Here is a 27,707-nt window from a genome sequence, read left to right as displayed (position 1 = left end):
AGAGGCGGCGTGATCAAGCTGCCCTTTTGCACTTTGGCAAAGTGAACATCATTCAACCAGCAGATTCTGATGGCAAAGGGAGAATAAGAAAATGTGGCCTCTAAATATAAGCCCCAAATCACCAAGCATTTTACAAAAGTGCCCCAGCTTTCAGCACCCAAGAAGGGGAAGCCTGGAGATGACACACACTCCTTTCAGGGAAGTGGTACTTACCTAGGGACACCAGGTTACTATAGTTCTCTAACATCACACTCCTGTACAGGTGCTTCTGAGCTGGGTCCAGCAGCTGCCACTCCTCCCAGGTAAAGTCCACAAACACATCCATGAATGACAATGGTCCCTGAAACAGCAATATTCCCATTCAATTGCATATCATTTTACTGAGTTTGTAGTAACAAAAGGCTGCTAAGGGTGTCCATTATTTACATTCTACTTTGGGAGAAAAGCAAACGTTTACTGAAAATATCCCATCAATATGCATTAAATCAGTCAACTTCTCATGCAACATATAAGAATACCATGTGCCAGGTTTTCAACTAGGTGCAAGTAATATAAAATGGATGAAAGACAGAAGTGTTCAGCATTGCAGAGAACAGCAAAGATTAAACCCATAAAAATGTAACAGGCAGTCAAAGATGCTATGACAAAAGAACATGCAGAGAACATGGGCACAAAGGGGGAATGCACCAGGAGCTACCACTGAAGAGAAGACGTTAAAATTTCGTGAAATAAAAAAGGCAACAGCTGTAAGTAGCAACCATGGTGTGGGGCGACAGATCTGAACATGAAGATACACTGATGGTAAATCAGCATATGAGAAGATGCTCAACATCATATATCATTAGAGAATTGCAAATTAAAACAGTGAGACACCATTACACATCTAGAATGGCTAAGATTTTCAAAAATGGACACCAGGGCTTCCCTGGTGGCACAGTGGTTGAGAGTCTGCCTGCCGATGCAGGGGACACGGGTTCGTGCCCCGGTCCGGGAAGATCCCACATGCCTCAAAGTGGCTGAGCCTGCGCGTCTGGAGCCTGTGCTCCGCAACGGGAGAGGCCACAACAGTGAGAGGCCCACGTACAGCAAAAAAAAAAAAAAAATGGACACCAAATTTGAAAATGAAATTCCAAATTTGATGAAGACATGAATATAAACATCCAAGAATCTAAACAAACTCCAAAAACAATGAACTCAAAGAAACGCATATGCTCAAATTTTCAATAGACAAAGAGAGAACCCTGAAAGCATCAAGAAAGCAATGACTTGTTTCCTACAATGGCTCCTCAGTAAGATTATAAATAGATTTCTCATCAGAACCTTTGGAGACCAAAAGGCAATAAACCCATATATTCAAAGAGCTAAAAGAAAAATAAACTACCAGCCAAGAATCCTGTATCTGACAAAACTGTGCTTCAAAAGTGAGGTAGAGGGCTTCCCTGGTGGCGCAGTGGTTAAGAATCCACCTGCCAATGCAGGGGGCACGGGATCGAGCCCTGGCCCAGGAAGATCCCACGATCCCACATGCCATGGAGCAACTAAGCCCGTGGGCCCCAACTACTGAGCCTGCACTCTAGAACCCATGCTCTGCAACAAGAGAAGCCACAGTAATGAGAAGCATGTGCACTGCAATGAAGAGTAGACCCCACTCGCCAGAACTAGAGAAAGACCACATGTATCAATGAAGACCCAACGCAGCCAAAAATTAATTAATTAAGTAAGTAAAAAGTGAGGTAGAAATGAAGACATTCCCAGAAGAACAAAAGGTAGTTTGCTACCACTAGACCTGCTTGTTAAGAGATGCTCAAGGGAGTCATGTATGTGAAATAAAGGAACACTAGACAATATTTTGAAGCTGTTTGAAGAAATAAAGATCTGAATAAAGGTAAATATCTGGGTAATTATAATGGTAGTATATTTGTGCCTCTACATTTCATTCTCTACATAATTATAAGAGACAAATGCATTTGAAATGATTATTAGTTTACATTTCGGGGCACACAATGTATAAAGATGTAACTCTGAGACATCAGCAATCAAAAGGGGCGGGACAGAGCTGTAAAAGAGCATAATGTTTGTATGTTATTGAAGTTAAGCTGGTATAAATTCAAATCAGAATGCTATAACTTTAGGAAGTTAAATGTAATCCCATGGCAACCATGAAGAAAATAGTTATAAAACTTACACAAAAAGCAAATGAGAAAGGAATTTAGACATTTCACTATAAAAATTCAACTAATCACAAAAGACAGTGATTGCAGGAACTGAAGGACCAAAAAGCTATAAGGTATAAAGAAAACAGCAAAATGACAGAAATAAATCCCTCCTTATGAGTAATTACTATAAGTGTAAATCAATAAAACTCTCCAGTGAAAAGACAAAGTTTGGCAAAATGGATTAAGAAACATGACTCAAATATGCTGTCTATAAGAAACTCACTTTAGATCCAAAGACACAAACAGATCAAAAGTGAAAAGATGGATAAAGATATTCCATGCAAGTAGTAACCGAAGTAGAGCAGGGGTGGCTATACTAACATCAGACAAATCAAAAAGGTTGTAAGAGACAAAGAAGGAAATTACATATTATTAAAGTTTCAGTACAGCTAGAAGATAGACAATTATAAACAGTTACACCTAATAACAAATCATCAAAATACATGAAACAAAAACTGACATAATTGAAGGGAGAAATAGTTTTATAATAATAGTCGGAAACTTCAATATCCTACTCCCGATAATGCATAGAACAATCAGAAAGAAAATAAGGAAACAGAATTTAAATAAACTACCTCTAACAGACATATACAGAATATTCTACCCAAGAACAAAATATACATTCTTCTCAAGTACACATGAGACATTTTCCAGGACAGACCATATGTTAGACCACAAATTAAATCTCAATAGATTTAAAAGATAAATATCATACAAAGTATCTTCTCTGACCACATAGGATGAAGTTAAAAATCACTAAAAGCAGCAGAAAAAAAGGGAAAATTCACAAATTTGTGGGAATTAAACAACATGGTCTTAAACAACCAATGGATCAAACAAACCAAAAGGGAAATTAGTAAATATTTAGACATGAATGAAAACAAAACACAACATAAAGTTGTTGGGATGCAGCAAAAGCAGTGTTAAGGGAAAATTTTACAGTTAAAAACACATATTTAGGGGCTTCCCTGGTGGTGCAGTGGTTGAGAATCTGCCTGCTAATGCAGGGAACACGGGCTCGAGCCCTGATCTGGGAGGATCCCACATGCCGCAGAGCAACTAGGCCTGTGAGCCACAACTACTGAGCCTGCGCGTCTGGAGCCTGTGCTCTGCAACAAGAGAGACCGTGACAGTGAGAGGCCCGTGCACCGCGATGAAGAGTGGCCCCTGCTTGCCAAACTAGAGAAAGCCCTCGCACAGAAATGAAGACCCAACACAGCAAAAATAAATAAATTAATAAACTCCTACCCCCAACATCTTCAAAAAATAAAAACCAAACACATTTAAAACAAGAAACATCTCAAATCAATAATCTAACTTTACAACTTAAGGAAACAGAAAAAGAACAAATTAAACACAAAGGTAGCAAAAAGAAGGAAATAAGATTAGAATACAAACAAAATAGAAACTAGAAAAACAATAGGAAAAAAAATCAATGAAACCAGAGCTTAGTTCTTTGAAAAGATAAATTTTGATAAACCTTCAGGTAGCTAGACTGAGGAAAAAAAAAAAAGAGAGAAGACTAGAATTACTAAAATCAAGAATGAAAGTGAGGAAATTAGTACTGATTCTACAAAAATAAAAATGATTATTGGAAAGTACTATGAACAACTGTATGCCAACAAATTGGGTAACTTAGTTGAAAGGAATGAATTCCATTTGTGTTTCTATCAAGATCAAATCACAAAGAAATAGGAAATCTGAATAAATCTATAACTAGTAAGGAGATTGGGTCTGTAATCAAAAATCTTCCCCCAAAGAAGAAAAGCCCAGGCTTCACTGGTGAATTTTAACAAATATTTAAAGAAGTAATAACATCAATCTTTCTCAAGCTTTTCCAAAAACCTAGAGGAGGGAACACTTCCTAAGGCTCTGATACCAAATCCAGACAAAGCCACTGCAAGAAAACTACAAACTAATATTCCTCATGAACATAGATGTAAAAATCTTCATAATAATAGCAAATCAAATTCAACAGCTTGTTAAAAAGATCATACACCATGACCAATGGGATTTATTTTCGGAATGCAAGGATGGTTCAACATTTGAAAATTGCTCAATGCAATACATCACACTAACAGAATGAAGTTAAAAAAATGATTATCTCGATGCAGATTACCTCAATTGAAGGATCTGACAAGATTCAACACTCTTTCATGATGAAAACACTCAACAAAGTAGAAATAGAAGGAAAGTACTTCAACATAATAAAACCCACATCTTAAAACCACACAGTGAACATCATACTCAATTATGAAAGACTAAAAGCTTTTCTTCTAAGATCAGGAATGAGGCAAGAATGCCTGGTTTCAAGACTTCCCTCGTGGTCCAGTGGTTAGGAATCTGCCTTCCAATGAAGGGGACGTGGGTTCAATCCCTGTTCAGGGAACTAAGATCCTGCATGCCACAGGGTAACTAAGCCCACACACTCTAGCGTCCACACACCACAACTAGAGAGAAGGCTGCACGCCACAATGAAAGATCCCATGTGCTTCAACTAAGACCCAATGCAGCCAAATAAATAAATAGTTTTTTTTTTAAAAAGGAACGCCTTCTTTCTCCATTTCTATTCAACATAGTGCTTCAAGTTCTTGCCAGAGCTATTGGGCAAGAAAAAGAAATAAAAGGCATCTAAATTAGAAAAGGAGTAAAATTATCTCTGTTCATGGACAATGTCTTCCCATATATAGAAAATCTTAAAGATTACACACACACACACACACACACACACACACACAACCTAGTTAGAACAAATGAATTCAGCAAATAACAGGATACAAAGTCACACACCAAAATCAGGTGCATTTCTATACACTAACAATGACCAATCTGAAAAGCAAATTATGAAAATGATTCCATTTATAGCATCATCAAAAAGTAATAACTGAACCTAGGAGGTAAATGACTTGTAGAATGAAAACTGAAAACCTTACTGAAAGAAATTAAAGAACACATAAATAAACAGAAACATACCCTATGTTCCTTAATATTAAAATGTTAACACTACCCAAAGTGATCTACATATTCAATGCAATCCCTAATAAAATTCCGACGATGTTTTTTGCAAAAATAGAAAAACCCACCCTAAAATGCATATGGAAGCTCAAGGGACCCTGAATAGCCAAAACAATCTTAAAAAAGAACAAAGCTGGAGGACTCATAATTCCTGATTTTAAAACTTACTACACAGGATTTCCCTGGTGGTGCAGTGGTTAAGAATCCTTCTTCCAATGCAGGGGATGTGGGTTCGATCCCTGGTCAGGGAACTAAGATCCAACATGCTGTGGGGCAACAAGGCCAGCACACCACAACTACTGAGCCCGCACACTATGGAGCTTGCGCACCACAACTAGAGAGAAGCCTATACACCGCAACTGGAGAAGACTGCATGCCACAACAAAAAGATCCTGCATGTCACAATGAAGATCCTGCATGCCGCAACTAAGATCCAATGCAGTCAAATAAATAAACATTAAAAAAAACTTACATTAAAAAAAGCTACAGTAATCAAAACAATGTGGTACTGACATAAAGGTGACAATGGAATAGAACAGAGCCCAGAAATAACCCCCTGCATATAAGGTCAAATGATTTTTGGCAATGGTTCCAAGACCATTTATGGGGAAAGTCTTTCCAACAAATACTACTGGGAAAACTGGATATCCACATGAAAAAAAATGAAGTTGGACCCTCATCTAACACTATATAAAAATTAGAATGGATCAAAGACCTAAATGTAAAACCTAAAACTATATAAGAAGAAAACATAGGGCAAAAGCTTCACAATGTTAGATTTGGCAATGATTTCTTGAAAATGACACAAAAGGTACAAGCAACAAAAGAAAAACCAACCAATTGAACTTCATGAAAATTAAAAAAATTTTTGCATCAAAACACAACATCAACATAGTAAAAAGGCAACTCCCAAAATGGGAGAAAATATCTGGAAGTCATATACCTTATAAGGGATTAATATCTAGAATATATAAAGAAATAAAACTCAACAAAAAACAACCTATTCAAAAGTAATCAAAGGACTTGAATAGACATTTCCCCAAAGAAGATATACAAATGGCCAATAAGCACATGAAGATGCTGAACATCACTAATCATAATAAAAATGCAAATCAAAATTACAATGAGGGACTTCCCCGGCAGCGCAGTGGTTAAGAATCTGCCTGCCAATGCAGGGGACACAGGTTCAAGCCCTGGGCCAGGAAGACCCCACATGGCACGGAGCAACTAAGTCTGGGCACCACAACTACTGAGCCTGTGCTCTAGAGCCCAGGAACCACAACTACTGAGCCCATGTGCCACAATTACTGAAGCCCGTGCACCTAGAGCCCACGCTCTGAACGAGAGAGGCCACTGCAGTGAGAAGCCCGTGCACTGCAACGAGGAGTGGCCCCCGCTCATCACAACTAGAGAAAGCCCATGCAGCAGCGAAGACCCAACACAGCCAAATAAATTAATTAATTAAAAAAAAAAACTATAATGAGTTTCTGCTCACACTCATTAGGATGGCTATCAAAAACCATAAAAATAACAAAGGTTGGCGAGGATGTGGAATAATGGGAACACTGCTGGTTGGGGATACAACATGGTGCAGCTGCTGTGGAAAACAGTTTGGTGGCTCCTCAAAAAATTAAAAATTATTATTACCATATGGTCCAGCAATTTCATCTCTGGGTATATCCCCAAAGGAAGTGAAAGCAGGGTCTTAAAGAGATATTTCTACATCCATGTTCATAGCAACGTTAATATTCACAGTAGCTAAAACATGAAAGCAATCCAAGTGTCCATGGATGGATGAATGGAGAAGCAAAATGAGGTATATACATACAACAAATTATTATTCAGCTTTAAAAAGGAAGAAAGTTCTGCAGTATGCTATAACAAGGATGAACCTTGTGAACATTATGTCAAGGGAGATAAGCCAGTCACAAAAAGACAATTACTGTATGATTCCACTTATATGAGGTAACTAGCGTAGCCAGAATCAGAGACAGAAAGTAGAGTGGCACTTGCCAGGGGTTATGGGGAGGGGGGAATTGGGAGCTATTGTTTAATGGATTAGAGCTTCAGTTTTTCAAGAGGAAGAGTGCTGTGGAGACGGATATGGTGGTTATGACTGCCAATGTTATGAATGTATTTAATACCACTGAATTGTCACTTAAAATGGTTAAGATGATAAAAGAAAATATGTGTGCAGAAATACGTATGCTCCAAAATACAAACAGTGGTTTAAAAAATCAAAGATCTAAAACATGGAAAGCTATAGTGTGTTCATGGATTGGAAAACTCAGTATTGTTAAGATGTAAGTTTTCCCTAATTTGACTCATAGATTCACTGTAATTCCAATCAAAGTCCTAACAAGTTTTTTTGTAGCTATCCACAAGCTCTTCTATAATTAATACAGAAAGGCAAAAAACTAGAACAGCCAAAACAATTCTGAACAAAGGTGCAGCACTCCCACTAGCCCACTTTAAGACTTCCTATAAAAGCAAGAAAGCATGATACTGGTAAAAGATTAGACAGAAAAATCAATGGAACAGAAAGGAGAGCCTAGAAGTAGACCCATATAAACACTGTCTCTTGAAAAAAAAATTTTTTTTTCATAAAGACACAAAAGCAATTCAATGGAGAAAGGATCACCTTTTTCAACAAAGGGTGCTGGAACCCTTGCACATCCATACACATAAAAAATGAACCTCAACACATACCCCACACGCTATACAAAAATTAACTAAAAATGGATCACAGACTTAAATGTCAAAGCTAAAACTTTACAAATTCCAGAGAAAAAATTTTTTTAATTTGTGCACTTTTGTTTGGGCAATGAAATTTTAGATATGACACCAAAAGCAAAACCCATTTTAAAAAATTAAAATTCAGAAAATAAACTTTATCAAAATTAAAACATTTTGCTCTGTGAAAGTTGGTGTCATGGAAATGAAAACACAAACCAGAGACTGGGAGAAAATATTTTCAAATCATTTTTCTTATAAAGGATTTAAATCTAGAATAACAAAGAATTCTTAAAAATCCATGACAACAGATGGCCAAAAAGCACATGAAAAGATGCTCAACATCACTAATTACTAGAGAATACAAATCAAAACTGCAATGAGGTATCACCTCCCACCAGTCACAGAATGGCCATCATCAAAAAATCTATAAACAATAAATGCTGAAGATGTGGAGAAAAGGGAACCCTCCTACACTGTTGGTGGGAATGGAAATTGGTACAACCACTATGGAGATTCCTTAAAAAACTAAAAATAGAACTACCATATGACCCAGCAATCCCACTCCTAGGCATATACCCACAGAAAACCACAATTTGAAAAGATACATGCACCCTAATGTTCACTGCAGCACTATTTACAATAGCCAGGACGTGGAAGCAACCTATGTGTCCATCAACAGAGGAATGGATAAAGAAGATGTGGTATCTCTATGACATAAATCACAGCAATATCCTTTTTGACCCACCTCCTAGAGTAATGGAAATAAGAACGAAAATAAACAAATGGGACCTAATGAAACTTAAAAGCTTTTGCACAGCAAAGGAAACCATAAACAAGACGAAAAGACAACCCTCAGAGTGGGAGAAAATATCTGCAAACAAAGCAACTGACAAAGGATTAGTCTCCAAAATATACAAGCAGCTCATGCAGCTCAATATCAAAAAAACAAACAACCCAATCCAAAAATGGGCAGAAGACCTAAATAGACATTTCTCCAAAGAAGACATACAGACTGCCATCAAACACATGAAAAGATGCTCAACATCACTAATCATTAGAGAAATGCAAATCAAAACCACAATGATGTATCACCTCACACTGGTCAGAATGGCCATCATCAAAAAGTCTACAAACAATAAATTCTCGAGAGGGTGTGGAGAAAAGGGAACCCTCCTGCACTGTTGGTGGGAATGTAAATTGATAGAGCCACTATGGAGAACACTATGGAGGTTCCTTAAAAAACTGAAAACAGAACTACCATATGACCCAGCAATTCCACTACTGGGCATATACCCTGAGAAAACCATAATTCAAAAAGACATATGTACCACAATGTTCACTACAGCACTACTTACAAGAGCCAGGACATGGAAGCAACCTAAATGTCTACTGACAGATGAATGGATAAAGAAGATGTGGCACATATATACAATGGAATATTACTTGGCCATAAAAAGGAACAAATTGAGTTATTTGCAGTGAGGTGGATGGATCTAGAGACTGTTATACAGAGTGAAGTAAGTCAGAAAGAGAAAAACAAATACCGCATGCTAATGCACATATATGGAATCTCAAAAAATGGTATCAATGAACCTAGTGGCAGGGCAGGAATAAAGACGCAGGCAGAGAATGGACACAGCGGGGGTAAGGGGAAGCTGGGATGAAGTGAGAGAGTAGCACTGATAATATATACACTACCAAATGTAAAATGGATGGCTAGTGGGAAGCTGCTACATAGCACAGGGAGATCAGCTCGATGTTTTGTGATGACCTAGACGGGTGGGATAGGGAGGGTGGGAGGGAGGCTCAAGAGGGAGGGGATATGGGGATATATGTAAACATATAGCTGATTCACTTTGTTATACAGCAGAAACTAACACCACATTGTAAAGCAATTATACTTCAATAATGATATTTAAAAAAAAAAGAATAAGAAAGCATGATTTTGTAGCCCCAAATCCTGAAGAGCCGTATGTAATATCTTAATGTCATGCCCATCAAACTCAGTAAGTTTGGCTTCTGCCCTCTCAAGACAAAATAAATAAGGTAAAGAATTAAAAGAAATTTTTTTAATGATACGGTACATATATACAATGGAATATTACTCAGCCATAAAGAAGAACAAAATAATGCCATTTGAAGCAACATGGATGGACCCAGAGATTGTCATACTCAGTGAAGTAAGAAAGACAAATATCATATGATATTGCTTATATGTGGAATCTAAAAAATGGTACTAATGAACTTACCTACAAAACAGAGACAGAGTCACAGATGTAGAAAACAAAGTTATGGTACCAGGGGATGGGAAGAAGGATAAACTGGGAGATTGGGATTGACATATACACACTAGTATATATAAAGTAGATAACTAATAAGAACCTACTGCACAGGGAACTCTACTTAATACTCTGTAGTGGCCCATATGTGAAAAGAATCTAAAAAAGAATGGAGGGACTTCCCTGGGGGTCCAGTGGTTAAGACTTCACCTTCTAATGCAGGGGGTGCGGATTCAATCCCCGGTTGGGGAGCTAAGATCCCACATGCCTAGGGCCAAAAAAAAACCAAAACATAAAACAGAAGCAATATTGTAACAAATTCAACAGACTTAAAAAAAAAATCTTAAAAAAAATTAAATTAAAAAGAGTAGATATATGTATAACTGATTCACTTTGCTGTACACCTGAAACTAACACAACATTGTAAATCAACTATACGCCAATAAAATTTTTGTTTAATATTAAATTTTAAAAAAATCAATGACAAGAAAACAGATACTTCACCAAAGATATAGAAAGAATAAAACACATAGAAATATACTCAATACCACTAGCTAGTCATTAGGGAAATGCAACTTAAAACTACAGTGAAATATCACCTCACATCTATTAGAATGGCAAAATTTTTAATAACTTGACAATACCAACAACTGGTCAGGATGAGGAACAGGGACGTTCATTCACTGCAAGTGGGAATGCAAAACTGCAAGGCACTCTGGAAGACAGTCTCTTACAAAGCTAAACATAGAATCGCCATACAATCCAGCAATCATGCTCCTAGGTATTTACCCAACTGATATGAAAACTCATGTCCACACAAAAACCCACATGTGAGTGTTGACAGCATTCATAATCACCAAAAACTGGAAGCATCCAGATATCAAGACTTATTATAAATCAAGACAGTGTGAAACTGGCATAAGGATGGAAAAGTAGGCCAATGGAACAGAATAAAGAGTTGTGAAAACAAACTATATTTATGGACGCCTGATATATGACAAGGTGGCACCGCAGAGCCATAGGTAGAGGTCAATCACTTCAGTGGCACTGGGGCAATTAGGCAACTTGATGAAAAAAATAAAGCTTGACTCCTACTAAACTAAACATAAATATTAATTCTAGATGTGCTGCGCGTCTACACGCGAAAGGCAAATGTGAACAAAGAAAACTGTCTTCATGAGCTCTGGATAACAAAAAAAGTTCTTAGATTGGACACAAAAAACACCAGTAATAAAAGGAAAAATTTAGAAACTAAATTAAGTAAAAATTAGAAGTAGCTGTTCATCAAAAGGCAGCATTAATTAACAGAATGAAAAGGCAAGACGGGGAAAAAACCCAGCTTGTAAACAAACACTGAACAACAGTTAATGCTGTGCACACTGAAGTATTTAGGGAGACGCATGCTGATGTCTAACATACATTAAGAAATACAGCAAAAATAAGACGGGGTAAGAGATGCAGAGGGACGGAAAGATGGATAATGTGATAAAGCAAGTACAGTAAAATGTTAAAGGGAAATTCAAGGTGATGAGTATACAGATGTTCACTGCAAAATCCTTTCGATTTTGCCCTGCGTTTGAAAACTGTCATAACAAAATATTGGAGGTGAGAGAAGCACCCCAGGTAAATATGGATTTGGTATCAAGTTTGCTTTAAACTTCAATGTGCATGAATCACTGAATCTTGTTAAGATTAAAAGTCTTGATATAACAGGACTGAGGTGTGGCCTGAAACAGCATTTCTGGTAAGCTTCCAGAAAATAAATAACTCCTTTCAGTCAATAAGAAACAGACAGAAAACACCCACAAAAGGTAACAAAATGTCCAAAAAGCATGCTAGCAGGAAATGCAAAGTAAGCCCATACAGAGACACCACCATACCTGAATGGCTCAAATAAAAAGAACAACAGTAATTAAGAGCTGGCAGAAAACGTGAGGCAAGTGGACACCAAGACACCGCTGACGGCCATACAAGAGGACGGTGCTTAACGAAAAAGATAAGCAATACAGCAGGACACACATGCGTACACGCCACCAACATAAATTAAAAATGCGTTCACACCAGAAACAATACACAGTTTGTAAACACATTTAAACAGAACAATATCCATTAAAAAAAATGGGGGGGGGGCGTGGAAAAGGAGCTGAAAATTGAGTCTGGGGAAACCAGGAAACAGGGACCTCAGGGACCTTATACGACCTCCCACCTGAGGACCTCCATCCCTCTCCCCACCAAAAAAATGAAAAAGAAATAAAGAAAAGAAGTGGAAATGAACAAACCAGTAACTCACCCAGGTCTTCTTCGCTTTCGGCTGCTCCTGGGAAATAAACAGCCACTCTAGGACTTGCTCTGTCCCGGGACTCTTGTGCCTCTGCCAGGGTCCTCCAGGGAGAGGCCTCTGGTCAGGGGTCTCTTGACCCAGGATGGATTCCTCCCCCTGGAGCTTTCTGATGCCATCGCATGTGCTCTCTTGCTCCTGGAGAGGTGGGACCTGCAGACCCAAGAGCAAGCTCACTTTTGCGAGCACCTTTCCTCTGGGCCCCGACCTCGGTCTCCTTTGCTGGTGAACGCGCTCACCCAGGCTGGACTGGGGGCTCTGCGGACTGTGGTCAGTGCGGCTTGGGGGGCACAAGTGAGAGGAAACGGAAGTGGGGAACCCAGCACACAACCACAGCCCCCCGCCCCGCCCAGACTCTGCACAGGCCCCCAGGATCCCCGAAAGTGCAGTAACCACCCAGAGATTTAAACAACTCCGAGCAGACACTCAAGAAGAACATGACGCCAGATGGTAAGGAGGGAACGACCCTGCTGGAGGCGACGTACACGAGAAATGGGCTGTGGACAAAACAGTCTGTCTCAGTAGAGCTTCTTCTCTCAACATCTGGATGTCCGTGAACAATTCACTTCATCTCTCTCGCTGAGTCTTACTTTTGTTGTTAAACACTGAGAGTAGGATGAGATCAGGGGAACAGTATAGTCTTTTAATCTCCCAATAAAAACAAAAGAGGCCTACCAGAATAGCAAAAGAAGAAGCCCAGAGATGTCCACAGACAGACAAAAGGACCCAGGTGACAGGGTTCCTCACAAAGCCAGGATCCAGGCAGATGTGACCTAACTGCAGAACTGGGACGGGGGACCGGGGGCCACATGCTGCCAATCTCCAAAGTCACCCCCAACAGGAGAGCACCTCCTGAGGGGAATCTGAGCCTCTCAGGCTCAGAGTTGCAGGTGACTAAAAAAGACATTCCCAAAGTCGCTAAGTGACCTAACAGCACTGTGGTCACCTAGGAACACGAGGGTCTGAGAAATAATGGGCAAACCGCCCCTTCTACAAGGACGGGTCTTCACTGCGAGGGGAAGCTGCTGGAAATGGAGCCCAAATTGATCAGCACAAGAAGTGAGAAAACAAAGATTCAGACAAAGAGAGGGACCAGAGAAAAGAGATTCTGAGAATGAGAGGGGAAGGAGAGAAAAGGGAAGAGAGAAAGGCACTCGGCAGTCAAGGGGGAGGGTCCAGAGGGTGCTCATTCCAGAAGCTAGTATAACAACAAAATACAAGGGGTAAAACTGAGAGAAACATGTTAGGATCCAAGGCATGCTGAACTCTAGGAAACACAGGGCTAGAGGCAGAAGAAAGGCTTCCTGACAAAGCTTAGCGTTGAGTCAGGTCAGGTATGTGTGTGTGTGTGTTTGCTTGTATTTCCAAAAGAATCACTGAGAGGATGAACTAGGAACTGTAAAAAGGTTCCCTCCGGGGGCGGGAAGGGACAGAGCAGGAGGGATGGACGCTTGTCTGAATGACGCTACACACTTTCTACTTTGAATCACGTAAATATTTCACATGATCTAAAAGAGGAGGGAGGGCAATCCCTAACATTGAAAATGAATGTCAACAGATACATTTATTTATACAATCGGAAACAAAACTACAACAGACAATCATTTTACCAACTGACTTAACATGCGGTATTTAACTGTGCATTCTTTGGATAAAATGGGCTACAAAGACAGACTGAACCTCATTTAGCACCCTTGTTAATGGTAACAAATTGTTATTTTAAAACAGTCTTATGTATGTTATAGGACATGACACTTATATCACTCTTTTTAAGAACCAAGATATCTAGCACATGACAAAAAGTTGCAAGAGTAAAGCTTTTAACCCTCACGCAGAGCTGGTGGGAATGTAGAATGGAGCAGCCACTTTGGACCCAGCTTGGCAGCTCCTCAGTGTTAAACCCAGAATTACTGTATTAGCCGGCGATCCCATTCTTATCTATCCGCTCAACAGAATAAAAGCCTACATCCACAGAAACGCTTGCACACAAATGGCTCTAACAGCCTGATTCCTAATAGCCAAATACCCATCAATGGATGAAGGGATAAATCATATGTGATCTATATATACAAAGGCACGTTATTTAGCCATAAGAAAGAATGAAGCACCGAAAAATGCTACATGATGAACTTTTGTACTATAGGTACCTGACAATTAGCTTTTGTTGACTGTAATGCAAGTGCCTGATCGTACTGAAAGCTTCTGATTTCTGAGGCACCACTTCAAAGACATCCGTCTTAGATAAACGCACTGCCAGCCACACAGCTAGATAAGGAGACAGGCCGCCCCACCTGACGTTCTCCTCCCAGAAAGCCCTGGGTGACCTAGATAACTGCTCACTTGAGTGACCCCGCTCTTCCCTTCCAGTGCCTGAATTCTCAGCCTTATTTTAAATTCACCAATAAATAATGAACCTGCAACCCCCCTTGACCCCAATAATAAAGGCAGAACCTCACCCCCCCTTGACCCCAGTAAAGGCAGAACCCCAGGTCCGCATTCTCGTCCTCTCCTCTCTCTGCTGTGTGGCCCCCGGTGTGCCACGTACCCCGCAGGGTCTGTGAGTAGTAAACCTTATGTTTTCAGAGTTCCCCGATGGTTGCTGATGAGAGGCGCGTTGCAGTCACAGTAAGAACCACAAGGGCTGGTCCAGCCATGACGCTGGCTCCAGTCAGGGAAATGTCTGTGGGGCTGCCACAAGCAGCACGGGTCCCAGCGAGCCCCACCCCAGGCGCTCTGCATCACAGCATCACTCCTGCCAGGCTGAGACCAACACAAAGCTACCTTGAAAACACTACGCTAAATGAAAGAAGCCAGATACACAGGGCCACCTCTGACATGATTCTGTTTATATAAATGTCTAGGATAGGGAAATTCTTGAACACACCAAGTAGATTAAATGGCTGTCAGGGGATAGGGGAAGGAGGGGATGGAGAGTGGCTTGTGAATGGGGACAGGGTTTCTTCTGGAAGTAATGATAATGTTACGAAATTGGATACGGTGATATTTAGGCAACTCTGTGAATACTACAAATGACTGAAGGTACACCTTAAAAGGGTAAATTTTATGGTATATAAATTATACCTCAATAATGCTTCTATATAGAGTAATTTTTTTAACTTCAATGATTTTTAATAAATTGAAAGTTCTGCAACAGTCCACACATCCAGGTTTACAGCGTTCCTACTGCCTCAGAGAGATTCCTCTGGAGCCGAGGCCCACGCTCACCCCCGACCCCCAGACAACCACGGCTCCGCTCCTGCGCACAGACCTGCCTGTTCCAGACATTTCACACGACTGGGACCAGCACAGATCTGCCTGTTCCAGACATCGGGACCACACTAGGTACCGCGTCTACATCTCACACGACTGGGGCCACACTAGGTACCGCGTCTACATCTCACACGACTGGGACCACACTAGGTACCGCGTCTACATCTCACACGACTGGGACCACACTAGGTACTGCGTCTACATCTCACACGACTGGGGCCACACTAGGTACCGCGTCTGGCTTCTTCAGACATCTCACACGACTGGGACCACACTAGGTACCGCGTCTGGCTTCTTCAGGACTGGGGCCACACTAGGTACCGCGTCTGGCTTCTTCAGACATCTCACACGACTGGGGCCACACTAGGTACCGCGCCTGGCTTCTTCAGACATCTCACACGACTGGGGCCACACTAGGTACCGCGTCTGGCTTCTTCAGACATCTCACACGACTGGGGCCACACTAGGTACCGCGTCTGGCTTCTTCAGACATCTCACACGACTGGGGCCACACTAGGTACCGCGTCGGGCTTCTTCCGCTCAGCACAACACTTTGGAGGTTTATTTTTGTTACAGCGCACACCAGCGGTCTGCCCCTTAATTACTGAATAGTGCTCCATTTCTTCTATACGTTCACCACTTAATCCACATTTAGATTCTTTTTAGTTTTGAGCTACTATACAAGTCTTTGTGTGAACATGTCTTCCTTTATCTTGGGTAAATTCCTAGAAGTAAAACTGCTGCTCTGTACAGTAAGTTTACGTTTAACCTTTTAAAGAAACTGCCAAAACCTTTACAAAGCGACTGTGCTTTATATCCCACCAGCAGTCTACAGTGGTTCCAATTTCTCTACATCCTTGTCAACACTTACTGTCTGCCTTTTTGGTTGTAGCCATTGGGTATAAAGTGGGACTTCCTTATGATATGAATTTTATTTCCCTAGTGACTCATGATTTTAAACATCTTTTCCGGTGCTTACTTGCCATCTATACATCTTCTTTGGTGAAGTGTCTGTTCAAATCCTTTGCCCATGTTTTAAATTGGGTTGTCTGTCTTCTTACTGAGTTGTAAGCATTCTTCATATATTCTGGATATATCCCTGTTATCAGGTACATGATTTGCAAATACTATCTCCCGGACTTTAAATACTTGAAGTCCCGGTCTGGGACTTGTGTTTTCATTTTCTGAATGGTGACTTTGAAGTTCAAAAGTTTTAATCTTGATGTGGCCCAATTTCTATCTCAAAAAGCACAACCTATGAAAGAGCTTTCTAAGAACTTTAGCCTAAGAGAAGGTCATGACTATTTTCCTCTATGATTTCTTCCAGAAATTTTATAGCTTTTGCTCTTAAAGTCTATGTTCCATTTTGAGGTAATCTTTTGGTATTGGGTGAGGTAAGAGTCACGGCTCATCTTCTTAGAAAGTTTTTCCTTGTGATAACATAAAATACGTAACATAAACTTAGTGTCTTAACCATTTTAAAGTGCACAGTTCATTGGAATTCAGTACCTTCGCAGAATGTGACTGCTGTGACAGCAGTCACATTCATCTCCAGAACTCTTCATCTTGCAAAACTGAAACTCTATATCCTCTGAGCAGTAACTTCCCATTCTCCTCCTACCACGGCTCCCTGACAACCAGCATGGACCACACTTTCTATGATCTTGACTCCTCTAGGAACGGAAACCACGTTCCACAGGGTTAGCAGACAGTGGTGACTAACAGGAATTCTCGAGCTCGTCTTACAGAGCAGCAGCCCAGGGACAGCCTGGTAAACCCCCGCCTGAACCCGCCCTCAGTGACCAAGCTTTGCCTGAGTTACTAACTGTCCCGTATAGGTTACACCTCGGACGTATGGGTCACTATATCAATGGGCACTTAAGCTGTTTTCCAGAAACCTAGAGTCAGCTCTTGTCCAGTTCAAGGCAGCCAAGACCGGTTGGGACCGCTGACCCTAAAAACCGGGCCTGCACACATGTCTGATGAATGACCGCCTGATGTCAGAGGGCCAAAACCTCCACCCTCGGATCATGCTAAGTGTCTCCATTTTTGAACACATATCCCACGAAAAAGCATGTACCCTGATACATCTGCACAGAACACTGATTACCTCACCTTTTCCCTACTTCCAATCACTTCCCCACACCTAAGACCTCCCTGCTTCTTTATCCCGTGAATATCTCAAGTCCCTCATCCGCGAGGAGACAGATCTGACATTTGTTCTCCCATCTCCTCACTTGGCTGTCTCGTGAATAAACTCTTTCTCTGCTGCAAACTGCAGCATCTCAGCATTTGGCTTGCTGCGTGTTGGGTGAACAAACTTGGTTCAGTAACAGAACCTCACGTAAGTAGAATCTTACAGTATTTGTCCTTTTGTGACTGGCTTATTTCACTGAAAATAATGTCCTCAAGGTTCACCCATGTTGTAGCATGTGTCAGAATTCATCAGAATTCATTTCTTTTTAAGATTGAATATACACATACACACCCACATCCCATTTTGTTTATCCATTCATCTCTTAGTGAACAACTGGGTTACTTCCACCCAAAAAAGAGTAATTTCAAAAAAATAAATCTTTTAAACTCTGTAATTTGAATTGGAAATATCAACATGAATCATAATTTTTTTCCTTTCCAAAGATCCCTAGGTCTGCCTGCTGAAACAGCCCAGAAGTAATGACATTCCAGTATCAACTGTGGTCCCTGGGCACACTCCCTACGAAAAGATACAGGCTCCTGGAGAAAAGGTTGATTCCAGATCTGGGATGGGAAATACTCAAATGAGCAGAGACTATCTTCTTGGGCCCCAAAGCAAGGAAGCCAGGAAGTCAGCTAAGACTAACAGAGTCTTTCCAAAAAGCCTCAGAGCCAAGCTGAAAGGCTCCCTTTGGCTAAGGCTGGGACAATGAAACCCTCTAAAAGAATACTGACTGCAACTGATTGAAACTAACTGTAAACAGTATTAAGATTTACGAGCTTTTTAATCATACTCAAATTAGCAAAAAGAAAAAAAATCAAATGAAAAACTCACTGCATCATCAATGGATGTAACTAGGGCATCATCTCCTTAGTGAAAACTGGCAATTAAAGGGAAAGAGTTAAGCATGGACCTGCCATCCCTAAACAAATTGTGTCTCTGAGTAACCAAATGGTTCTGTTGACGAAGAAATGTTCTTTTTTAGAGAAGGAGTCTGTAAATTCTTTCAGAGAATTCCTGCTACAAAAATGGAAAGAATGATAGAGTTAGAAAGTCACCACTTTGTAGATGCTGTGAAATAACTGGCCGAGGGAAGGTCATAACTGATGAAACCATTAGAAGGACTGATGGGAAACTTCACAACAATACCACACTGCCACCCCTGACCCCACCAATCGATCTTTGCATCACCTAGAGCGAGTCAACGAGACATACGTGCCTCCTGAAGTGACAAGACAAAGCACTATCAAGTATTCTTGCCAAAAGCATTAATAAATGAATCTAAAGTCTCTAAAGATAAATTTCAGTTTACCAGAAATACTGGTGACAGGAAACATGTTAAATGTGACCACAAGGAAACAGAGATAAATCTAAAATGAAGGACATTCTAAAGGACAAATGGCTCCACATCTTTAAAAAGTCAATGGGGGAAAAAAAGAAAGAAGGATGGGTTACTTTGGATTAAAAGAGACTTAAAGTATGTAACAGTAAGAAGTGTGTACCTTGTTTGGATTTTGATTTTAACTTGCCAATGTTAAAAAGGAAAATGAAATCTGAACATGGAATAATTCCATGATACCAAGGAATTATTCTGTTAGGTGTAAGAGTGGTATTATAATTATATTAGAAAATGTATGTTTTTAATGCCTAGTGATGTACAGATGAAATAACATGAGAACTGAATCTGCTTCAAAATACTTCAGAGTATTTTGGAGTAAGTTACCTTTATCCTACGCCTTAAATTTTTCCTTTGAAGAATTTTTCAAGAAGAGTGACCACCACACAAGAAAATAAAGCTTTCAGAAAGCAAGACAACATGAACAAGAACCAATGAAAATCAACAAACAACAGAAAGAAAACCTTGTAGCCAACAGACAGTGCAATTGATGGACACTCATTATAAATCAAATATTATATTCAAGGAGAGAAAGGCAAGCCTTATGATTTGGCAAGGAGTTGGACAAATAACTTAGCAAGCATATTTGAAAAAGAACTAGAAAGAATTTATAGGAATGATAAAAACACATCAACTGAAGTCTCTTTAACAGCAGGTTCGGAAGAATTAGTAAACGAAAGGACAAACCAGAAGAAATTATCTAGAAAGTAGTATGGAGAGACAGATGGGCAAGAGAGGAGAGCAGTGACACACAGACTGAGAAGGTCTATCATAAGCTGCACTAGAGTCTAAAAGGAAACTACAGAGCACATTTAAAAATGGGGGGTGGGGCACAGCTTTCCGACAGCAGGCAGGTATCTAATGAACGTAGAAAGAATAATGAAATTAGATAAAACTCATTTGTCAACTAGCATAATAAAAACACACACAAGGGTCCCAAAAAAAAAAAAAAAAAAAAAACACACACAAGAATCACCCATGCAGGCTAAATGAGTGGGTGAAAGTTTGAGGACTAAAAGGTATTTATTTCATCTCAGTTATCTCCCAACAGATACTGACTTACAAAGGGAAGAGAAAGTGACTACAGGGGAGAGAACACAGACACCACCTTCACCAAGTGAGGCAAGTTTACATCAGCAGCCACGAGTGCCCCGGATGTGACGCAGGGAAGAATGCAGCACTTCTGAAATGAATCAGGAGGAGCAAACAACCCGAAACTGAGGAATATTCCACAGAACACCCTGGGCTCCGAAAACACCACGTCATGACAAAGAAGACTGAGGAACTGTTCCGGGTTAGATGAAAGAGCCAGCACAGCCCATTGCAACACATGATTCAAGTTACTCTTCTCCCATAAAGGACGGTATTTCCAAACTTTCTATAAAGGAACAATTGGCAAAATCACAATAAGACCCGTAAATGAAATAACAGCATTGTATTGATGTCAATTTCCTGATTCAGTGGCTATGTAAAAAACTGTTCTTGTTTGTGAGATGTACTGCAGTATTCAGGGGTAAAGGAACATCATGTCTGCAAATTGGTTTCAGTTAAGAAAAGAAATGTGTATGTACAAGGAGAGAGAAAGAGGAGAGGAGCTGGGAACAGAGAGTGAGAGAGAAAATGATAAAGCAAGTGCAGCAAAATATTACTATTTGAGGAATCTGGATGAAGGTATAGAAGAACTTTTGTATTATTCCTGCAACTTTTTTAAGATCTAAAATTATGTCAAAATAAGTGAAATTAAAAAAACTTTACAGCATAAATAATGTGTATAATGCCCAAACATCTTTACAGAAAGAAAAAGAATAAAAATTATCAGTCCAAAAAAAGCCAAGAGAGGAGAAAAAAAACAGATCAGGTACAGCAAACACAGTATAGAAAAACACAGTAAGATGGTAGATTTAAACTCAAATATAACAGTAATTACGCAATCATAACAGACCAAGTGTCTGAGTTAAGTACAAAGATTGACAGACTGATTTAAAAAAATGATGCTATTTTAAAAAGACACATCTAAAAGATAAAGATACAAAAAAGTCAAAAGCTAAAGATAAATATACGACAAGCAATTAACCAAAAGGAGGCTCCTACAACTATAAGAATACAAAACAGACTTTAAGACAAAAAAAGGATTCCTGGACATAAGGTGACTCCACAATCATCAAAGGCTCGAGTCACAAGGACAATGTAGTTTTCAGCTTGTCTGGAAGGGGTGAGCAGCCTGCTCCAAGTCAGCCAAGCGGGTGACAGGCCCCCACGTTACCTGACACCCCCCCCGCCCAGACCCTACAGCTGAGTGCTGAGCCAGCTCCAGAGCCTGATGGCGGCCGGCCACTCCCGGCCCACTGCTGGCAGCACACAGGGGCTCCCTCTACCCGCAGCCTCCTTCTCCCTCGCCTTCACACGGCTAATTCCACAGGTCCTTTGAGAGCAGCTGCCAAGGTCACTTCCTGGGCTTCCCTCTGCCCCAGCGCGAATCCCGTGGCCACCTGGCCTGCCCTCTGTCCCCTCTCTCAACTCCCAGGGCTGCCTTTGACCCATGTATCCTCCATGCCTAACCGGTACCTGGAATATATAAACAAGGGTGCGTGAGGGTTGTTAGTTTTGAAAGACTAATTCATGAACACTGCCACATTTTAACAGGAAATTATCGAGGCTTCCTTGGTAGTGCCGTGGTTAAGAATCTGCCTGCCAGTGCAGGGGACACGGGTTCAATCCCTGGTCTGGGAGTATCCCACATGCCACGGAGCAACTAAGCCCATGCGCCACAACTACTGAGCCCACGAGCCACAACTACTGAAGCCCACACGCCTAGAGCCCATGCTCTGCAACGAGAAGCCAACGCAGTGAGAAGCCCGCCCACCTCAACGAAGAGTAGCCCCCTCTCGCCACAACTAGAGAAAGCCCGCGCACAGCAACAAAGACCCAACACAGCCAAAAATAAATAAATAAAATAAATAAAAATTTATATTAAAAATAAAAACCGGGAATTATCATTTTTCAATCCCTGGTCTGGGAGTATCCCACATGCCACGGAGCAACTAAGCCCATGCGCCACAACTACTGAGCCCCCGAGCCACAACTACTGAAGCCCACACGCCTAGAGCCCATGCTCTGCAACGAGAAGCCAACGCAGTGAGAAGCCCGCCCACCTCAACGAAGAGTAGCCCCCTCTCGCCACAACTAGAGAAAGCCCGCGCACAGCAACAAAGACCCAACACAGCCAAAAATAAATAAATAAAATAAATAAAAATTTATATTAAAAATAAAAACCGGGAATTATCATTTTAACCTTTAATTCGCCAAGAGGGTCAGTCTGGGCGCAGCTGAAGACACCCAGCCTGGTATGCACGGGAGCACAGGCCAACCTTCCTCAGAAAGGCTCCGTCAGGCAGAATTCCCTTCTCTCTCCCACACCCCCTTGCATCAGTCTTGAAGCCCCAACTCACTGCACTGCAAACTATGCTATTAGCATGTCATGGTGGTGACCGTGGTGACGGTGTTTGGCAGTGGTCCATGGGAGCAGAGGCCCTGCCCAACGCTGGAGAAAAAGGGAAACAAGGTTCCCTGGTTTAAAATAAGTCAACTAGGGCTTCCCTGGTGGCACAGTGGTTGAGAATCTGCCTGCCAATGCAGGGGTCACGGGTTCGAGCCCTGGTCTGGGAAGATCCCACATGCTGCGGAGCAACTGGGCCTGTGAGCCACAACTACTGAGCCTGCGCGTCTGTGCTCCGCAACGAGAGAGGCCGCGACAGTGAGAGGCCCGTGCACCGGGATGAAGAGTGGCCCCCGCTTGCCACAACTAGAGAAAGCCCACGCACAGAAACGAAGACCCAACACAGCCATAAATAAATAAATTAATTATAAATAAATAAATAAAATAAGTCAACTCCTACAGGAGAGGAGGACACAGAAAATCTTTCCAAGCCCCTAGGAATGGAGACTCCCTGAAGTGAATTTGTAATGACACATTTAAGGTAGGGAAGTGTCAACAGCTGAAAGTAGCCAAACTGAAAAAAGAAAGCCTGCCAGTAAGTGCCCAGCATCCTCCGAGGAAAGAAACAGAGACTTAGGGGCTCACAGGCCTCAGTGCAACGTACATCACTGCCGAGGACCACCTCCCTCTGCTCTGAATTGACACTCGTCTACTGCCTTCTAATTACTAGGTATCTCACTGGATACCCAGGAGGGGACACCCAGAATATGGGTCGAGGATGTCACCGGCCACAGGAGAGAGACCCCTGTGTTGCACAGTTTTAAAATGTCTTGCATATGGGGCTTCCCTGGTGGTGCAGTGGTTGGGAGCCCACCTGCCGATGCAGGGGACATGGGTTCGGGCCCCAGTCCGGGAAGATCCCACATGCCACGGAGCAGCTGGGCCCGTGAGCCACGGCCGCTGAGCCTGCGCGTCCGGAGCCTGTGCTCCGCAATGAGAGGCCACAAAAGTGAGAGGCCCGCATACCGCAAAAAAAAAAAAAAAAGAAAAAAAATGTCTTGCATATGATATCCTTTCCGCTTTCAGCCCATCCCTGAGTGGGGTCATCCACATCTCTCATTCCCCAGGGACTGGGCCACACACACCCACTGCGACCAGGGCACGGCAAGGGACTTAACTACTTCTGAGTCCAAGGAGCAGCTGATCAGTGACCCACTGTGGGTAAACAATAACTACTCTTAGGGCCCAGGAGGCTAGAATCTCTGTCTCTTGAGAAATTCTCAGGCTATACCCTGAGGCAGTAGAGTACACTGGCCAGGGAAATGGGTGTAGGGCCATCCCACCCAGGTTCAAATCCTGGCTCTACACAAACCAGCAGTGTAACCTGGTCCCAAGAAGAGGTACTGATGAATGCCTGCACCAGATGCAGCACAGAACCCCATGCACAGTGAGCACTGAGCATTCACACTGGGCTGGAATGGTAAGAAATACAGGACTACTTACACAAGATAAACCACTCTAAAAAGGGACAGTGGACTAGGTGAAAAGCATAAGCTTGTTGTCAGAAAAGAGGACTCACGTTTCAAACACCCCCAATTCTGTCTAGTCTCTCTGTTTCCACTGCTCCAGGCAACACCTCCTCCGCCTCTCGTCCGCACCCCTACAGTCGACCATTCTCCACTGAGCAGCCAGAGGGACTCTGAAAAGCCCAATCTCCTTTCCTAACACAACAGCTTCCCAGCCTGATCGGGCCTCTGGCCCCCTCCGTGTCTGTCTGTTCCCCTCCCCTCCCCGCCAACCCCGGCCACACAGGCCTTCCTTCCCTGCTACAAAGGCACGGACCCTCCCCCACCTCGGGGCCTTGGCGATGGCTGTTCCCACCCTGCACGTTCATGCACCTGCTCTTCCCAAGGCTGGCTACTCTGGTAACTCACATCATCAACCAATGTTGATTCCATGTACAACACGACAACGACGTTTCCTGTTCACTTGTAAGTAGTTTCTCCATCATTTACATGGCATCTGCCTTCCTCCACCAGAGTGCAAACTCCCCAAAGCATGGATCCTGTCAGTCTCGTTCACCACCACATGCCTGGACCTGGAAGGGGGCCTGGCACAGAGTGGGTGCTCAATAAATACCTGGAGACTGGAAACATGATGAACACTTCAAAGACCAAAGCCTGGGATTTGTATCTATCAGTTCACTCTTCCGCCCGAGACGGTACATGTTGTCCTGTTAAGAACTCAGAGCAGGGAGGGCTTCCCTGGTGGCACAGTGGTTAAGAATCTGCCTGCCAATGCAGGGGACACGGGTTCCAGCCCTGGGCCAGGAAGATCCCACGTGCCGCGGAGCAACTAAGCCCGTGTGCCACAACTACTGAGCCTGCGCTCTAGAGCCCTCAAGCCACAACTACTGAGCCCGTGTGCCACAAGTACTGAGCCGGAGCTCTAGAGCCCGCGAGCCACAACTACTGAGCCCACGTGCCACAACTATTGAAGCCCACACGCCTAGAGCCCGTGCACCGCCACGAAGAGTAGCCCCCCCTCACCACAAGTAGAGAAAGCCCATGTGCAGCAACAAAGACCCAACGCAGCCAAAAATAAATTATAAATAAATAAAAGATCGCAGAGCAGGGAGCGTGAGCCCCTGGGTTTGAATTCTGTCTTCTGCTGAATGATCCTGGCAGACTGCCTGCCTCTCTTTGTCACCTTTCCTTGTCTTTAAATGGGGCTAAGAGTCCTACCTTCCTATGAGGCTGCTGTGAGGATCAGTTTGTGTCTGTAAAGTGCTGAGACCCATGGCTAGGAAGAGGAGACACTGTAGAAATGTTAGCTAGTGTTACTGAAGGTGTAAAGTTTTCCTTATACAAGTCCTCTGCATTGCTCAGGTTTTTAGTACTTTCACCTGTTTTACTGCCATTTGTAAATAGGCTAATTTCCCTCATTATAACTTCTAAACAGATACAATTTATAAACAGGAAACACACTGACTTTTAGACTGATTTTGTACCAAGGAATCTTCCTGGATTCTCCTCAGGCTACCACTCTCTTCCCGCAACCACAGGGCACACTGACTCAGCCCACATGGCTGTCTTCCTGCCTCACTCCCATCTCTGCGATGGACTGCTGCTACCTCTACCCCACTCCTTCCTCTCCTGCCCAGCAAACACCCACTCACACTCTGCTCTGGAAACATCACAGCGAAACCCACCACTACCATCACCACCAAGTCCGATTTGGACTTCTGTGATGCAACAGTACTTGACCTCCCTGGGGTATCTCACATGGCAACCATTTTTGAGGTTTCTTTTTCTTTGACTCTGACACACAAGTCTCTCCATTTCTCTCATTCCTATGGGGCTGCCCAACCTCCAGCCCCTCCTCCGCCACCTTCCCTTGCCCACCCCCGAGCACTGCCCTCGGTGCTCTTCCCAGGGCACATGTGCTCCTTGAGCTAATCTGGCTATACCCACTCAGTGATACCTGTCCAGACCATTCTCTCGAGACAGATGCCTACCCACGTGCCCACCAGCACCCGCAGGGTCCCACCGTATCTAAAGGAAATGTCCACCTAGCCCTCCGTAACAACTCTGACAGTCTTCCCTAACTCAGGGAATGGTACCACTCCCAACGCAGACCCACAGGGCAGACCTCCAGCACTTATGCCTGGCTCTGCTGGCTTGCTGACCACCAGCACCCAACTAGTTACCAAGTCCAGTTGCTTCTGACCCTTTATTCTCCCTAGAGGATAAAATCCAAGTGTTTTTTTTTGGCCGTGCCGTGCAGCTTGCGGGATTTTAGTTCCCCGACCAGGGATTGAACCTGGGGCCATGGCAGTGAAAGCACCGAGTCCTAACCACTGGACCACCAGGGAAGTCCCCAAATCCAAGTTTTTCATGTGATCCTCAAAGCCCTCTACGATCCAATCTCTGCCTATGGCTCTGGCCTCATTTCTTAATACACACTCCACCACCACCGTCACCTACAAAACCATAAACTCTACATTTCAGCAACTGTAAAGTGTTCCAAGGTCACCAACATACTACATCACTTTAAGCCTCTCAAATTTGCACGTTGCTTCCTTTTCCTAGGCTGACCTTCAGTCCCTTGTTCACCTCATTCACCTCTCAAATCTCAGTTTAAGACTCCCTTATTAATCCCTGAAGCATTTCTTGGGGTGTCCTTACTTCCAAAAACTGGCCCTATGCTGTGTGTCTCCATACACTTCCACGGCCGACTCTCGGAGGACCCCTAACGTGCCATTGTGCTCATACATTTTCTTGCCCACAATTCCCACCAGACCATGGCTCTTCCAAAGCAGGAACGACCTACCTTCTCACTTTTAGCACCTGCCCCAGGGTGCTCAACAAAAGACAATAAACAAAACTGTTGAATAACCGAAGGGACAAATGTATAACTTCCCAAATGAGGCCCCAAAATCTTAGACACGGAAAGAAAAAACTAAGAAAATGTGTCGAAGAAATTGGAAAATGCATGATGACCCCTCGTTTAACTCAAGGCTCAAGGTACAGAATTGGCAGAAAAGAGACTGAAAGAAGGAGTAAAGTAACAGTCTGACAAGAAGCACTTCTGGACGGCTCAACGTCATCTTAAAGGAGGCGCAGTGGCTTGGAAGCCCCACGCAAGCTCCGACCCTGGAAAAGATGGATGAGCACACGTCGGTGTTCAGGGCTTTTCATAAACGAGAGAAAACCCCCCGACTCACCCAGACGGCAGCCGTCCGGACCCTGGTGGCCATCCTCACGGCCAGTTTTGTGCGCCCTGCGGGGGGTGGCAGGACCCGACGGCTGCGCGAGAAGAGAA

At 42.6% G+C, this 27,707-nt stretch overlaps 1 protein-coding gene across 7 annotated transcripts in view; it reads right to left on the bottom strand.

Moving 5' to 3' along the window:
• The window catches only part of ZNF10 (zinc finger protein 10), a 103,965-nt gene that overhangs the window by 11,727 nt on the left and 64,531 nt on the right, over nt 1-27,707 (bottom strand). For 3 of the 7 annotated variants that reach the window (XM_024739892.1, XM_024739883.1, XM_024739881.1), the window contains 3 exons: nt 27,610-27,691; nt 12,537-12,737; nt 214-340 (listed from right to left, as the gene is read on the bottom strand). In XM_024739892.1, the coding sequence (XP_024595660.1) occupies nt 214-340; nt 12,537-12,737; nt 27,610-27,691 (410 nt within the window). Of the gene's footprint in view, nt 1-213; nt 341-12,536; nt 12,738-13,069; nt 13,580-27,609; nt 27,692-27,707 lie in introns of those variants that run through there. The other 4 variants (XM_024739885.1, XM_024739886.1, XM_024739887.1 and 1 more) reach the window with 3 other exon arrangements.

Source organism: Neophocaena asiaeorientalis, unplaced genomic scaffold (genome assembly GCF_003031525.2).
Source record: "Neophocaena asiaeorientalis asiaeorientalis breed wild unplaced genomic scaffold, Neophocaena_asiaeorientalis_V1.1 scaffold757, whole genome shotgun sequence".
NCBI classification, from domain to species: domain Eukaryota; kingdom Metazoa; phylum Chordata; class Mammalia; order Artiodactyla; family Phocoenidae; genus Neophocaena; species Neophocaena asiaeorientalis.
Note: the sequence above shows the minus strand (reverse complement) of the source record. Positions and strands in the feature narration are given on the sequence as shown.